At 42.3% G+C, this 16794-nt stretch overlaps 1 protein-coding gene across 1 annotated transcript in view; it reads left to right on the top strand.

The window, feature by feature from the left end:
- brf1a (BRF1 general transcription factor IIIB subunit a) overlaps nt 1-16794 on the top strand; it is a 126240-nt gene that overhangs the window by 75252 nt on the left and 34194 nt on the right. Inside the window, exon 16 of the mRNA XM_085442575.1 lies at nt 370-635. Within this exon, the coding sequence (XP_085298701.1) occupies nt 370-635 (266 nt within the window). The remainder of the gene's footprint in view (nt 1-369; nt 636-16794) is intronic.

Here is a 16794-nt window from a genome sequence, read left to right as displayed (position 1 = left end):
ACAATTTGACTGGTAACCATGACGACATTTTGTACATCCTTTATATTATTTATCAGCCCTGAAGACCGTTATTTTTAATGCGCGAAATATTCACACAAATATTATTTGTCCGGTGTGTACAGGTCAATGTTTGCATACTAATACATTACAGTAATTCCTGCTAAACCTAAATCTGCATAAGATAAGTGTCTTACTTTGCTCATATAAGCATGTAGCTAAGCCAAATTACAGCCCACACATACCTGGTTAATCTGGAAGCAAATACTTTGTTTTGCTGTAATGTGTTTTCCAGATGTTTTGCAGATTATAAAGTGTCCTTGTTTTATGAGAGGCGATGTTAAGCTTTAGTTTTGTTTGAAATCCCGACAGCCAAGGGGCCCCAATAGGAAACACGCCCCGATCCGAGCTAACACGGCTGACGAGGCCATTGAGAAGATGCTGGAGCAGAAGAGGATCTCCTCCAAGATCAACTACGACGTCCTTAAGGACCTCAACGTCAAGCCCTGCGCCAGCCCAGCTCGCAACGCTGAGTCCCCAAAGAAGGAAAGGCCAGCCGCCAAGCTGGCCGGACGCAACCGAAGACCCGCCCAAACTCAGCTCAGCCTCAGCACGCCTCTCAGTACTCTGGGAAAAAGGTTGGTGGAAAACCTGGTTTCTAATAGTGAGCAAAAAACATTAAAACAAAGATTCCTGAAGCCTATCAGCAAACTGCCCACTTCTTAATGGACCTCTGAGATTCTGGCTTTTAAAGCAGAGTGCACATAGAGGGAACTTAAATCAAATGAATATATAGTGCCCGCTCTTTGCCTTTTAAGCAGTACTGTTTCTTTCTCAAGGGATTTGGCAGCCTTTGAAAAACTCACTACAGGTCTGCTTCTGTAGATTTACAGCTTGTCAGTGTCTTCTCTTGCTTCACCTTTTCCCAGGCTGACTCCAGAAAGTTTAGATCCGACCTCTGTCGACCTGTTACAAGACTCCTTTTTATATGACACAAATCCATCCCACAGATTTACCAAACATTTGTAGAATGGTTGAGTATTTATTCACGTAGAATCAGAGTAACAAAGCATTTTCATGTTTCCCCAATATGCTAGAATCACAGTGAAGATTAAAACGATTGGGTTACTGATTTGGTCGCTCAGTTATGCTCCAGCTATGACTCGATTCTGCCTGAAAAAAAAAAGATTCATGTGGTGCCCACAGACCACACTGATTCCTGGCAGTAAACAGCCATTTACAGGCTCTGACGACTGCGTTTGCCAACCACAGAGGTCCCTCTGAAAGCCGGCTCAGCTGTGATGCTTCTCTGCTACATGTGCTGCAGTGTGCATGTGTAAACACTGGAGCTGGAACCATTGTCGTGGACGCAATACACAACTGCACCATTACACCGGCATCTTTTTCTACATTATGGTCTTTTAAAAAAATGATATTGATACATATCAGTGACACGTTTCATGCTCGTCGTACGTTTCCCAGAACTCTCAATGATTTACATAAGATTCCTACTTTTTTTGAGTGTGTGTGTCTATTATCTTGTAAGCATATTAAGCAGCTAAAAAAAGATCTCTTGATGAGAACAGCTGTTGTGCCAGCCACTATGTCATCTGTGGGAGGCTCTTTTCCAAAAACATTGTGTGGATAGTGAATTAATTGTAATTTTACCTGCTCGCGTTAACGCTCTCACCTGTCATAACGGCTAAAGATTATGGATCCATATTTACTTTTGTTTGGATCTGCTCAGCCTCCTCTTTCACTCCCTCGCACCATTAAATAATCTGGAATGCAAACAACAGATGCTCAATTGAATCAAGGCGAGATGGATGGGAGAGTGTTTGCTCAGGTCTGATCGGCACCAGCCGCTCCTCGTCTGCCACCGAGGTCAGACTCGGCTTTTTGTTTTCCTGGAACAAGGAGGAGAAACTGCCTCATCCCGACTCCGCTCGCCCCAAAATAATCACCTGCGACAGGAGGACAGATGCTCAGTCTTCTGTTATCCTTTTTTTTTCTTTTCCCCTCGACTCCTGTGGGATTTACCGTATTTCTTTCTTTTTTTTTTTTTTCCTTCAGCGATGCACCTTGTCTGCCAGGATTTGTCCCTTAGCGGTTGCTCACCACCCCCCACTCCTTTCGTGACATGCATTCACGGGACTGATCCACACTGATCCTTTCAGACGAATTTAATGGGTTTTCTGCAACAGGGAGAAAAGCTGAGGGGCTTTTTCCCCCCACTTTGTTTGGTAGTGGGGGAAATTGGTTTCCTATGGCTCTGTTTTTAAAACTCTTTCAGTTAATGTTGGTTTTAGGTGCCATCTTGAAGCTTTATAGCTCTCCTATAGAGGCAGCTGTTTGGTGATTAAGGGGATGTAACCCCCCCACAGGTCACCCCCTCCCAGGTTCTGTGGTTAGGTGAGCTCAAGTCATCTGGTTGCAGTTTGCTAGGCGTTGGTAAAGCCTGTTCTGGGCTCTGCGATAATGCGCTGCATTTGGTCTCAGACCCACAGAGGAGTTCAGATAAGTATGCCGGTTATTGCAGTCGGGAGCCTTTCAGAGCCCGTTTCTTTTTTAAGTCAAATAAAATATATTTATAAAAGACTGCTTAACAAAATGGGTTTGTCACTTTGCTCTCTACAGAGTGACAGGGGATGTAAACACACATGAAAACAGGGGAAGAAAAACATTACAGTCTCTTAAGATTTGAGGCCAAAGCCTGCGAGTGGAAAGCGGGTCATGGAAACAACAACAACAGCAGCAGCAGCATAATCTGGAGGCAGATATGGAGATGGGAGTATTTCCCTGGGTTTCTTCTGTCTTTAATACTTTATTCTTTATTTTGCGATCATGTGTTTCTGTGCAGCGTGTTTGACTATTAACAATCGGAGGATTAACCCAGAACACGCATAAATAAATAAATGAATACATCAATAATGGACAAAAACTGAAGCACCTGCACTCATGTATATATCTTTCTACGTAGCACTCTTAATTCTTATTCTCATGTATATATCTCATGTATATCTCATGCACATATCTTTCTTTCTACATAGCACTTTAATTCTTATTGTCTGCACTGAAGCACCGCAGCAATTTCCTAATGTTGTAAACCTCAACATCTGGCAATAAACCCATTCTGATTCTGATAAAATACAAATTAAAAAATGCAAATAAGGAATAAACTACACTGAAATCTGATGTAAAGAGACTAAAAAATGAAACTGAAATAAAATATAAAAACATGAAGATGAACCTAATATGCTCATCTCTGATTCTTATTAAACTTGTGTAGCTTTGAACGATGTGCACTTCAAAATGATGCTCGTGCTTTTTTGGCTCCTCCTCCCTTCTAAACAGCTTTCCTCTAATTGGCTGCACACGCAAACAGAAGGTTTTGAAATCAGTCGGATGAATTCGGTGCTCGCAGTCAGTGCTGCTTGTCTGACATGACCACATTAGAGATATGTGCTCGTGCTGTCATCATTACAAATGACCGAGTCGAGACGACTGTCTCAAACGGATTGCTCTGAAGGTTAAGATTACTCATACATGCACTGATCTAATTATGTGGAACTTTGGCCAAGGTTAGGCTTCAGGTAAACAAACACATTTATCTATGCCTAAGCACTTTCTAATACACACACTCTCCAATGAATGCATTGGGGGCAACTTGAGTTTCAGTATCATACCTGAGGATAATTCGGCATGTGGACCGGGGAAGTCGAGGATCGATGACCTTCTGATTAGTAGATGTCCCGCTCTACTACCTGAGCCATAGATGGAGGGAAAAAAAGCACAATTGGTTAATAAAAATAAAAAAAAAGAAAGTGACAGAAAATAACAATGTGAGGTTACAGTTTAATACAAAGTAGAAAAAGGAAAAACTCAACATAAGCCTCCAGTTGTTGATTAAATCAATAGACAGCCACTCTCTCTGGCAGAAACAGCAACCACTCCCTCACTGACAACATGATGGATGACACAAATTATGACACATTATAGCTTTTCCCATTTATAGGATGGTAATGTGATGCATTAGTAATCATTGTGGGGAAATTGCTTTTGTGCTCACAACCCTCCACGGGGAGGTCAGAGGTCAGGATGGTGAAGCTGCCAGTGATTCAGTGTCTTGCTCGAGGACACTTCAGCCTCTTCACGCACACTTCACTGTATCTCATTCATCCTAAAGACAATGCTCAAGGACAGAGTAACTCTGAACGATGAAATGAAAACAGGTTTTTTGAATTGGGTCTTCAGTTACAATGAACAATGAAATGATCTTTTTTTTTCTATTCATTCCTGTGCATCATATATCCTGGAGTCATGCCGGGTCAGGTAAACAGTTTCAGTCAAACTAAAAGGTGCTTATAAAGGCCGGATCATGTTTTCATGTTTAAGAGCATATTAATAACACCTCAGAAGAAAAAAAGTCCTATAATTTGTATCAGTGTAGTTTGTTGTTGTGCCTCAACAAACAACTTGCTTGCACCTGAAGATCACTTTGAAAGTTCTCCTCCAGAGTGGAGTGTGAGACGGCATATACCCCACAATCACTCAAGGTTGAAGGAACACTTTAAGTTGGTAGTAATAGCATGTGTGAGAAGAAAAGCAAAGCTTGTTGCTTTGTGGACATGATACACCAAGGCAAGCAATCGCTCTTTTCAAAGAATGACTGCTGAAAACTGTGGTGGCCCTGAGAGGTCAAACGCAGTGCAACTTGCAAAACATCAGTATATAGAGAAATGCTGCAAAACCACACAAAACACAGTGGAAGCTGAATAAAACACTATGGAAATAGAAAAAAAACACACAAAAAAACCCCCTAAAACACAACAGAAGTGTTTTGTGGAGAAAATAACAAGCTAACAGTAAACAGCGAATAGCAAACGTGTTGTTTTATTTGACTTTGGTTGTGTTCTGTGAGCTTTAGCAGCATTTTTCTATTCGCTGTCACTTCCTTAAGTTTCAGTGGGTTTGACCTCTCAGGGTCACTGTAGAAACACTGATTTTTACCTGTCAGGGAACAGAGTTTTGTGACTATACGATGCTACTTTTTGTCACTTTAGTCTGTTAGTTTTGACCTGAACTAATTCAATACCAAAATGGCAAAATCACAGGTTTTTCAGCTTTGAATGCCTTCGAGCCAACGATAACAACATAAGAGGTCTGGACTCAATCTGTTCACGATGAGCTGTTGGGCAGCTGGTGCCTTCCGCATTTTCTCGAGATTGTGACTTATTAATTTGACATTTCAAGTTGTTTTCTCGAAATTTAAGTTGCATAATTCCAGATTTCGAGTTATGGATCACAATTTGTTTTTCCATTGGAGGAAACAAGCTTCCACAGTTTGCCGCTAATGTGTTCACAGCACTGTTTTAGTTTCTGTGCCGGGCAGAACCTCAGACTTCAAACAAACTGACCTATGCCCAACTGAATGAGCGCTGGTGAAAACATTGACACAGCTATAAAAAAAACAAACAAACCCTGCTTTTAAATAAAATGTATGAAATGTAATATTTCCATTTCAGATTGAGCAGCCATGGTTTTTGATCCACTGCACAGCACTGCTGCTGATCATATTTGACCCCCACGCCTAGTATTTATCAATGACTGAAGTTTGCAAGCAGCAGCTATGGTTACACCAAACCAGTAACAACAGTAGGCTGCAACAGTGCTGGATCTGAGCTGCTCCAGTTGGCTAATGGCTGCAGCCAGAATGGCAAATCTCTTCCTTGGAAAGCCGACATGCTCCATGAATGAAAGCCCATCTCCAGTTTCATGTTTTGGCTTTGATCTCCTTGAAGGAGGGCATCACCGGCACAAGCCCCGTCTTTGTGTGTTTAAGAATGGATGCCTTCTTTCTAAAGTGTTCGACCTGTTTGAATTTTTAAAAACACATTCCCGTGCTATCAATGAATCATTGATGCGGAATCGCTGGTTTGAATCATTCATCCCACACTTGCTTCTTTCTTTTATTTTCCTGAATGGATGCTGGCTCTGTCCATTTATGCAGAAATTGCTGAACTCTGCACTTTGTTGCCTTGAATGCACAATAATGTTTTCAACCCCCGCGGTTTTCCGGCTTTCTGTAGCTCTGTCCATAAGCCATTAGCACCGAGAAAATGCCCCGAGGGCTGGCGAGCAGCAAAATGGTGATAATCTCCCATTCTCTCATAGCATGTTAGTCGTGGAATGAAAAAAATGGCAGAGACAAAAAAACAATCTCAGCCAGCGGCCGTTGAGCGCAGAATGGTCTCTTTCAGCTCGGCGGTCGAGGAGCAAACCGTTGCCTCGGCCCGTGAAAAGGTTGTTGTGCTGGTTATTGAAAAAGGAGAGGGGCCTGGTGTCAGGGAGACCTATGAAAGTGCAGGAGACGGCCTGCTGACAGTGCAGTCATTGTGCCCTGTTTGGAGGCCGCGCTGAGGGGCTACACTGAGGCATTGTGCTACCGTGGCCTCCCCTCCCTCTCCTGGTTCCTCCTACATGTTCCTGGCTGCTCTCAGAGCTCCGCTGAAGGGGCTGCTCTCAGATTTAGGTCCTTGCTCTGTGTCGTCCTGGAGTTTTCCTCATTTCCTTCTGTCTTTATGTTATTTTCATCATTTGTGGCTTTTTGCAGGTCTGTCTAGCTGCTCTGATATCCACCGAAATGCATGAACTGCATCATAGATACTGATACTGAGCTAATATTTAAAATGTTATTTGTAGTTTGTTCATAAATTCTTTCTTTTGCTATATTTTGTTTCATTTTGACGTGCCTCTATTTTATATTCTGTGTGTTATGTTCTGTTTTATTGAATCCAAAGACCAAAATAAAGATTAAAGAGTCATCTCTAGGTCCTCAAATCAGACAATGTGGTGCAAATGAGCGCTGGCATCCTGCCCTGGAGCACATGACACTTTCTCTGTCATTGGTGACAGGTTCACTAAAGATTCTTGTGCATTCTTTGCTTACTATTAGGAATTATAATTAAAATGCTGTTTGGGCATCCATCCATGCATGTGTAAACAGCATTTTAATGTGATTAAGTTCTTTTGAAAATTAACAATTAGACAAAACAGATCATCATGAGGGTTTGAAGAGCTCTGCTGCCTCACTGGGAACTGCGATGACTAGTGGCACTTCAGCCAGTTTAATCCAATGTGATTTATTTATTTAGCACCACTTCATACAGCAGGTCTCTCAAGGCAAATACTCTGTAAAGACCCTCTCTGCAAGCTCATGGTGACAGTGTGAAGGAAGAACACCCTTTTAACAGGAAGTGCTCTCTCCCTGGGACCAGGCTCAGGGATGCTAATTATTTGTGAGGTTAATCCAGGTCATCGGGTTTCTGCAGAGTTTGCAGTGCTCAAGTTAGAGTTTGGAGTGCTGAATAATGACGATTGGTTAAATATGCTCATGTCTTATGTACACAACATGCCACAATCAGGACGTTAATCAGTCTTAATTGTTGCTGAGACGGAATAAAATTTGTGTACGCTGATAGAAGTATTTTATCTCTGTAAGCTTCAGGACTCTTCAGCTCTGTCTCTAGCTTAAAGTTTCACTGATTCTGTCTCCCAAAAAGGACCCATTTTCTTCACCATGTTGCCATCATCACATCTACTCTAAGAAAAGGCTTTTACTAGCTACCTCTCACTTTCTTTCCTCCCTCTTTTTCCATTCTACCTTCCTTCTCGTTTCCCTCCTCCTTCACCTGCTCCATTCAGCATCTCCTTATTGCTCTCTGGTTCTTTCCCATCCATTTCCTCTTACTTTCTTCCCCATTTTATTCTGCCTCTCCAACTTTGTCTACTTCATCCCCCTTTTTATCCATTTTCTCTCCTCTCTCGACCTGCTTCTCCTTCTTCCTCCTGCACTCTGTTCTCTCACCTACTTTTTGAATTGCTAGCAGTTAAAAGCCCTCAGCAGCAGCTACAGGCCTGTCGAATCACTCTACACCATCAGGTCTTCTCTAGCTTTGGGCTCTCACAACTCGCTAACGAGTTCTTTGTCTTTCTTTCAGCTCTTTTTTTTTTTTTTTTTTTTTGTGTTTTTATCCTTTCATCTTCGCTCTTGATCAGAAGTGTTTGCACTTTACAAAATGTGTAAATTTGCCTCACTGCACTCAGACAAGCTGGATGGTTCGACATGAAAACAAGACGTGGAAGTGGGGCAATGACAGTCTAATGAGGCCACTTTGAGTAAACAAAGTTGTAGGTTTGAGGCTCTGTTGACATCTTTCTCGATTTATTTAGTTTATTTTTTGTGGTCAAATGAACTGATGGGGTTTTTCTGTCATGCTTGTATTATTATCTGTTGGTGCTCAGTCTGACAGACTGTTTTTTCCTGTAAACTACTTATTCTAAACTTTAGAGGCCTGAAGAATTCTGGTTCGGCATTTCAAAGGACACATACACCGATCAGGCATAACTTTATGACCACCTGCCTCATTTTGGGTGGGTCCCGTTCTGACATATTGGAGTCCACTGGTCCCCTGAAGGTGTGCTGTGGTATCTGATGCCAAGATGTTAACAACAGATCCTTTAAGTCCTGTAAGTTGAGATTGGACCGTTTGTTCAGCACATCCCACAGATGCATGATTGGATTGAGATCTGGGGAATTTTGGACAGCAAATAAACTCCTCAAACTCGTTGTTGTGCTCCATAAACCATTCCTGAACCATTTTGCTTTGTGGCAGGACGCATTATCTTGCAGAAAGAGACCACGGCCATCAGGGAACACTGTTTCCATCAAAGGAGCAATGCTTAAACAGGTGGGATGTGTGAAAGTAAGATTCACATGGATGACAGGACCCAAGGTTTTTCAGCAGAACATTGCCCAAAGCATGCCGGCTTGCCTTCCTATAGTGCATCCTGGTCCCAGGTGTTCCCCGGGTGATTGACACACCTGGTCATCAACATGATCTAAATAAAAAAAACATGATTCATTACACTAGGCCATCTTCTGGCGCTTTCAGCTGTGGACAGGGGTCATCAAAGACACCCTTGCTGGTCTGTGGTTATGTAGCATCAAACTGCAATGACAACTTTCTGTCTGGTTCATCACTGTGCCTTCCTTGGACCACTTTTGATCATGCTGACCACTGCAGAACGGGAACAACCCACAAGAGATGCAGTTTGGGTGTGATCCACTCGTCTAGCCATCACACCGTACTCTTGCCCATTTTCCTGCTTCCAACACATCAACTTTGAGGATAAAATGTTCACATGCTCCCCGACACACTAACAGATGCCATGTTGAAGAGATAATCAGTGTTATTTGCTTTACCTGTCAGTGCTCACAATGTTATGGCTGATGGGTTTATATTGTAATGTGTTGGGGGTCCACCTCGGCGCATTTACACCTAACATACAGAAAAGATGCAGCTCAAGACAGTCTTTGTTTTTCTTCTTCCCATAAAATCATAATCATTGGAAAGGTTTGACCGCAACACTTTTGGCTCGCCTCTGCTGGAGTGACTTAATCCATAGGACCGTTTATATTTCAGACCTCGAGAAGCAGAAATTTGAGCAGCTTTTTCTGGCAGAGCAGCTTTGTGAACTCAAGATATCAGAAATTCACATTAGTCTGAAGTATCCTGTGCCGGTTTTATTTTACTCAAACGATTGCCTACAAACTAATTCAGATGCTCACATGACCACCACAGACTTCTTGTCTCTGCGGTGTTGGGCCTGATTTCTCTTTCTCTCTCTCTCTTGGCTTCTTGCCTGCTGTTATCTTGTCTTTGTCTTTGCGTCACCCCATTTCCCCCCCCCCTTACTCCTCCCTCTTCACTCCCACCCACTTGTTTTCTCTTGCTTTGTGTTCCTACTAACTCAGCCCTTCAGGGACAGCAGGCCCCTGCTGTACTCAGTGTACTGGACAGTCTTTAGGTTTAAATGTACCATGCACTCTTTCACTTCTCCTTCTTTCTCTTCCCTCCCCTTCCCTCCTTCTGTATCTTCGCCCTCCACCTCTTTCAGCCAGCTGCCAAACAGACCCTCCCTGTTCCCTCCATCCCGACTGGAGGATGGAAAAGCAGTCTTCCAGAAATAGCCAAGATAATTGCCCTCCAGTGATATTTTTTTCCCTCTTCTGTCGCTCTTTACACTTCTTTGCTCCTTCATCTGTTCTTTCCGCATTCAAAGTTGTTTTTTTCCCTCTCTTCTCTTTTTAGAGAGCTTGTCTGATTCCAAAGTTTTTTTTTGGGAAAAAGAAAAGAAAGAGACGGGGGAAAATAAATTCCTCACTGCATTTTTTCCCCCCTCACACAGAGGGCAGCCAGGACAACCATTTTGGTCTGTGTTGGTTTTCCAGAAATGTAAATCTGACCCACAGACTTAGCCAGTGCTTGAGAAAAACTAGAAATCTCAGCAGGTTTCTGGCCAGATGTTGCCGCTGCCACCGCTTCTGCGAGGGACAGAAACAGCCAAGGGGGAAGGAAATGCTTTCCAATTTTGGGTTTGAGACTTGCTGGAGCAGGTGTCGTGAGAAAATCTAGAGTACATTTAAAGAACTGAACAGAAACAGGAAACGCTGACAAAGGAGGAGCAGCTCCAGTTAAATCTTCTCCCGCAGAGAAGAGGAAAAGAGCGGGCTGAACTTTACCATTTGTAAAGTTTCCATAGTTTCCTGCAGAGCACACCCGATCGAAGAGGATGTTTTCCTACTTAAGTGACCAGCTGCGTTAGGGGAGGGTGTATAATTTGTCTGTGGTTTGCAGCACCTCCCTGGAAGCATTTGATCTCCCTGCTCTCCCCCCTGCAAACTGTAACCAATTACTATTGGGTGCTGGTGGAGGTTTGCAGACCCCCGTCCGCCCAACATCCCCCACTACTACCACATGTACACGCAGGGACTCTCCAGAAGCCATGTCATGTGGGTGGCACGTACTGCCGATGAGATTAAAAGGTTGTTTACGCAAAATTTGAGGCTTTTCCAAAATTTAAGGGCATCAGTTGGTAGATTTATAGTGTTGTTCTTTCACAGCCTTTTAGGTTTTCCACATTTGGTGTGCTTCAGACTCATCTTTGAATCGATTTGGCTTTTTCCTCATTGACCTACACACATTACTTTTCAGTGACAAAGAAAAAGCATGTTGTTGACTTCAAAACAGAATAGGGGAGTATACCGTTGGGCGAAGTAGTTGACCCTGTTTAAATAATTAAACTCAGGGCATCTTTATTATATCAGTGGTCCTTGAGCTACTTCTGCTTCTTGATTAGAGTGCACCTGTTCTCTAATTAAATCCAGTCGATGTAATTAGGAAAGTCACATACCTGCCTCCATGAGGTCTCACAGCTATATCTCGGTGAAAAGCCCATGAAGAGGAGAGCTATAAGACAGGACTGTGTCAAGGTGAGATCTGGGGATAAAAGAACATCTCCACAGTGTTGAAAGTCTCTAACAGCAGCCAGCATAATCCTAAAATGGAGCAACTGTTTTCCTAGATCTGGTTTCCCTGGTTGTCAGACTAGTAACCATAAACCCAGTGGGCACTGTAAATTAGATCCAGTGTTTCTTTCTGGAGTTGAGACCTTTAAAGGACAGCCGTGGTTGGAGCACTCCACCAGTCACACCGTTATGGAGTGGTGAAGAGCTTTCCTTGTTTAAAAGGCATATGACTGCTTGGAGTTAACCAAAAGGCATCCAAAAGGCTTTCAGACCACGGGATGCGAGACTTTTTTTGGTCTGAGGAGACAAAAATCGAACTGTCTGCCCACTATTTCCAAAAACATGTACAGAGGAAACTAGGCACTGAGAATCACCTCATTAATACCATCCCTGCAGTCAAACACGGTGGTGGTAGAATCATGCTGTGCAGATGTTTTTCTGACTGTGACATGAAGACTAGTTAGCATAGAGGGACAGGTGGATGAAGAAAATATAGAGCAGTTCTAGGTGAAAACCTGAAGCACACAACTAAAAAAAAAGAGTGGTTTCAGGACCTGAAGGCTTTCTAGCACCTTTAAAGAGACCTGTACTAATGTTCCCTCATCTAACCAGTGGAGTTTAATTTATTCTGAAGAATGAGGAAGCTGTCAGAAGACAAGTGTGCCAGGCTTTGAGGTCATTCCCAAGAAAACGTGTTGCTGCTGCTTCTGTTGACGGTGCATTGTAGACCTGATTTCTTACTTATGGTTTTTTCTTTTAGTTGCAAAAATCTCAGAAAAGTTCAAGTTGAAGCTAAAACAGAAAATGTGAAAAACTAATGTGCGGCAAACTTTCCAAATACACTATAAAATGAGGTTCATTCAAATTTGAAAATAAATAAACATTGATCAGCATTTAGCATAACACCGGGGAGGGATTACATGAACAAAGACAGCCAGCTATACTTTTAAGATTCGGATATTGATGCCCGGTTTTGTATTGTTGCATAAAATTACTGTTGAGGCTGCTAGTAGTTAGCAACCCCTATCTAATTATAATCAAACTATAGCTGCAGCCTAGGAGGCAGATACTCAGTAACTGATGGAGAGCAAAAGTTGAGCTTAAAGAAAAAATAATATTGGATTTGAATTTCACAGGTTTGCACACAGATAACTCCAAAATAAGGACCATGTTGCTTTCCATCTGATGCATGTGAAATAAGCCGATTTCACCACTTTTCAATCATTCTGTTCATGGCTTAATGTCGTTTTCTTTTTCCAGCGATGAAGAAAAACTACTATATTTATTGCTAATCGGCTAATAGAAATACCAAATCATAGAGCGATCAGGAATTACACACATAAATATCAATATGATTCAAATGTGTTATGTTCAATCAGAAGAAAAAACAGCAGAACGGTTTATTTGTGAAGCTTAAAAGTTAAAAGATGAGCTGTATATTGTTTCGTTGATTATGCACTAATTGCTTTAGCTCAGCTTCTAAATTTAAGGAAGAAAATGTCACTCCAGCCAAATGGGACGTTTATATCTGTGCAGTTGTTGTACATAATGTTATGGCTCGATGAGATAAAAGTGTAAACTGATCATGAGCCCTCTATTACTCATTGTAGTTTGCCTCATAATCAGGCTAGTGATGCCATGACGTGCTATTCCACACATGAAAGTACATCCCAGGGGCTAACAGGCCTGTGGAAAGGGTTTACTGCTGGCTGCATGATAAATTAAGCTCATTCCACATACATTACGCTGAGGTCTTTAGCTTCCACACTCATGCAGAGAGATGTTAAGATATTTAATCCCTTGCACCCCCTCCCCACCCTGCGCAGACGAACCCATTTCTCAATGAAGCACGAAGAAATGAGAGCATCCCTTTGATTCTGGACATCCGGCTCTACTCACAGCGGCGACAGCAGCTTTCCCTGCACAGCCTCTTCCATCCAAACAGCTTTCAACGGCCAAACCTTTGTTCTCCAGCGTGGCTCGCACTGTAACTAATGGGACAGCCAGGGCTGGAATTTTGAGGGGAGCTCTGAAACTGGGCCATTTGGAAAACATCCCAGTTTTTATCCACAGCTTAGCCACAGAATAAAGAAAAAACAGCCCAGCCAGCAACCGAAAATGTTGACACTATAAGAGTTGATGCTATTGTGGTAGTTCATGGCCTCACGGGGCCACAGCACAGCTTAGCAACTGAAGACTTGTCCCCCTCGGCGCAGGGTGAAGGGACACTTTAACACTGAAGTACTTTTTCTTTTGTCCCTCTTTATCTTCACTCACAACTTGGTCCTCACTGTCTTAAAACCCAATGTAATTTATTATTTTCTGTTTAATATTTTATTACTTTTACTTGCTAAGTTTTATTGACACCATCCCCTCCAGCTATTGCCAGTTGTCAGCCAGTGGCTAAACGGCCTCCCTCAATCGCCTTTTCAGTTCAAGCTTAGTCTCATTGGCAGTAAGCTGATTAGAAACGAGCCGCTAAGCCCGGCAGAGAGTGATAGCCTAACAGAGAGTCGCTGCAGAGTGGATGAGCGAGGGAGGGGAGGAGGGTGAGACAAGAGGGAGAAAGCTAGTCAAGGGATAGAAAGTGAGACAGAGGAGGGTGAAGGGAGGGCGAGATATGCAACATAAGGGTTTGTGCCGTGCTGTATTTTGAACGTCTGTATGAAACTGCAGAATACATTTGAGGAAAAAGAGAGAAAGGGTGAAGGAGAAGCTGCTAGTTTGACCTTGTATAGAAGAGCCAGCATTGATCTGAGCATTTGAGCATCTCTGAACACGAAACATGTGAAGTCTTTTCCCTTTAGAACGACTCAATTCTTCATAGCATTGAGTTACCTTAGAGAATTACGGTGCATTAAGGCATCTAACTAATGCTCAGTTGGTAAGTGTGCCAAAAAATATCACACACACCATTGACACCAGCAGCCTCAACATTTGATATAAGGCAGGATGGATCCATGCTTTCATGTTGTTTACACTTGTCTGACCAGGAAACGTTTTCCTATTGTCCAGTTTTGGTCCCGTGCTAAGTATAGACTCAGTTTCCTGTTCTTAGCTGCAGGAGTGGTCACTGCAGGGTGTACCTAATGAAGTGTCCCGTGAGCACATATGATCCCAGTGAAGCAGCAGAAGTTGATAAATGGATAAACAGACTAGACGTTTAAGTGAAGTGGTGTCAGAGGCAAACCAGCAGTTGAGACCTTGACCGATTAAAGTTGAAGCAGGTAGAAAGAAACGAGCAGTGTTGCCGGTTTGCAGTTTACAAAGACAAACAGGAGAGCTGTGACCTCTTATTTGAAAAGAGCACAGAGAGAAGAAGCTGACCTTTTTAAGAGCTTACAGGAAAAATACAAATTGAAATACCCCCAAACCGCTTGTTGATGATGTAGCTTGACCTCCTCCTTCTCAGTTTACATCACGATGGTGTAATGTGTTATGCTTCTGCTTAACGACAATGCATTTAGGTTCTTTAAAGAAGCATTAAAGCAAAGCTTAGAACAAAATGGAGCAAGGAGTGAGTCAGTTAAGTGTCCACTTTCCATATGGATTTATCGTGTTTTTAGCGTTAATGTTAACTTAGCACTCTTCACTTCTATTGGTGTAGATTTGGAGAAACAATCGGTCACATAATGGAGAATATATCAAAGCAGAAGACGCAGCTTTAAGAAAAAAAAAATACCATAAATTATGTTAGACGTTTTCAGTCTAAAACTGAAAAGGGAACTGGACCGTGGATGGGCATGCATATTGATCTGCGGATATCTGTCCCTTAAATGACAATGTGAAAACAGTGCGCTGGTGCTTCAGAGGCAGGAAGCTATCTTAATCTGCAGCTTGTCGAGCATTACAGTGAGTTTCAGCTCATTATTTCTTTGTGCGGCAGCAATGAGCAGCTGTTTTCAGTTGAAAAGCTCTTAAAAAAAAAAAAAAAAAAAAGCCTTGTGGCTGAGGCAAGCTCAGCAAGACGCAGCAGACACATGCAGGTAGAGGCAAGCTGGTGAGCACAGCGGAGCTCTAGCAGGCCCATATTTCCCTTTGCAGGTTGGTAGCACAGCTAACAGAAGCATGAATACCTGATACAAAAAAAGTATCCATGTGTAATATTGCTACTCCGTGAGCGGTTAATGTGTGAAAAAACTACTTATGTTCAGATGATAACATCACAGCAGCTTCACGGGTCATACAGCAGTGGTCTGGTGCGACTATGTTGATGGTGGCATGTTTTAGGTCCATGGGTTTGAAGATGGTTTAAAGAGGAGAAGAGCCGAGTAGGAAGCATGTTGAGCGGATGTGACGAAGCAAAGGAAAAAGCCAGGCGAAGACACGAGATGAGGCGGTTGTTTCTTGCTCTTTATATTGTTCAAATGGGATAATTTAGGGGTTAAAAGGACAAGCTGCAGCGGTATAACAATGATTATGTAAAACTAGATTTACCTGTTTTTATTATGATGAGTTATTAGGAAGAAAAAAGAGGTGTTGAGGAGGCAGGGAGGATTTACAGACTCACTTGAAGAGCAGATTAGAACAAATACAGGAGGAGGAGGAGATGTGATTCAGCACAAGAAGAGGATGTTCAGTACACGAGGTTCCTTTTGAAGAAATGATCTTCTCGCCTACAGTGGAAGATTTTTGCTTTTTTCCAGAGACAGATGGTACACTGAAAACTCGTCTCGCTGTAATCGAGTGAATTGGTTTTTGAGAAAATGAATTTGCACTTTTTTCCTGGGTTCCACTGTTAGTCTTGTAATTGTTACAAAAATATTTATAGTTTGTTTAAATGAACTATTCATTCCCTTATTCCCTTGTAAGGGAAGAATTATCAGGACAAAGCCCAGAATGTGTCATGTGAAGTCTCTGAACATATGTTAGAAAGTCACCCTACAAACAGGTTATAGGCATATCCTATATAAATGACAGTTATTGTAGTCATTTATTGGCATGGATGGAGACGCTAATGCCATACAGGAATTGTCCTGTATGGCATTAGCATCTCCATCCATGCATGCATCCACTCCTGAACTCTACATAAAGCTGGAGGCATCAGTTAGGTTTTTGCAGCATTGTTCTTTAAAAGTGTCCTACATTATCTGTTACTTTAAAAAACTGCACAATATCACTTACTACTTATAGAAATTTTTTAATATTTTTTCACATAATTACCAGTAAACATTAGAAAACCTTAAATTACAGTTCCATATAAAGTTGGACAGCCAGCTAAAATAAACAGTTCTAGCCAGAGTCTCCTGTAGACACAGGTACAAACCTGACTGCTCATCTCTGCTTTTGTTTCCTGTTGAAAAATCAATCCTGGCTGCTTGACTGGGGTCAGCATGCGCCCTACTCTCATTTTATTCTGAGCCTGTGCTTGTTGTTGCTTGAGGGTTGTTGCTTGTTGTGTTTGTACAGTAGTGCACACGATGCCA

The sequence above is a fragment of the Copadichromis virginalis genome, linkage group LG19 (assembly GCF_057382275.1).
Source record: "Copadichromis virginalis isolate Kocher_CV1m ecotype Utaka linkage group LG19, C_Virginalis_male_GT1.1, whole genome shotgun sequence".
NCBI classification, from domain to species: Eukaryota; Metazoa; Chordata; class Actinopteri; order Cichliformes; family Cichlidae; genus Copadichromis; species Copadichromis virginalis.
This window is presented reverse-complemented; position numbering and strand designations above follow the sequence as displayed.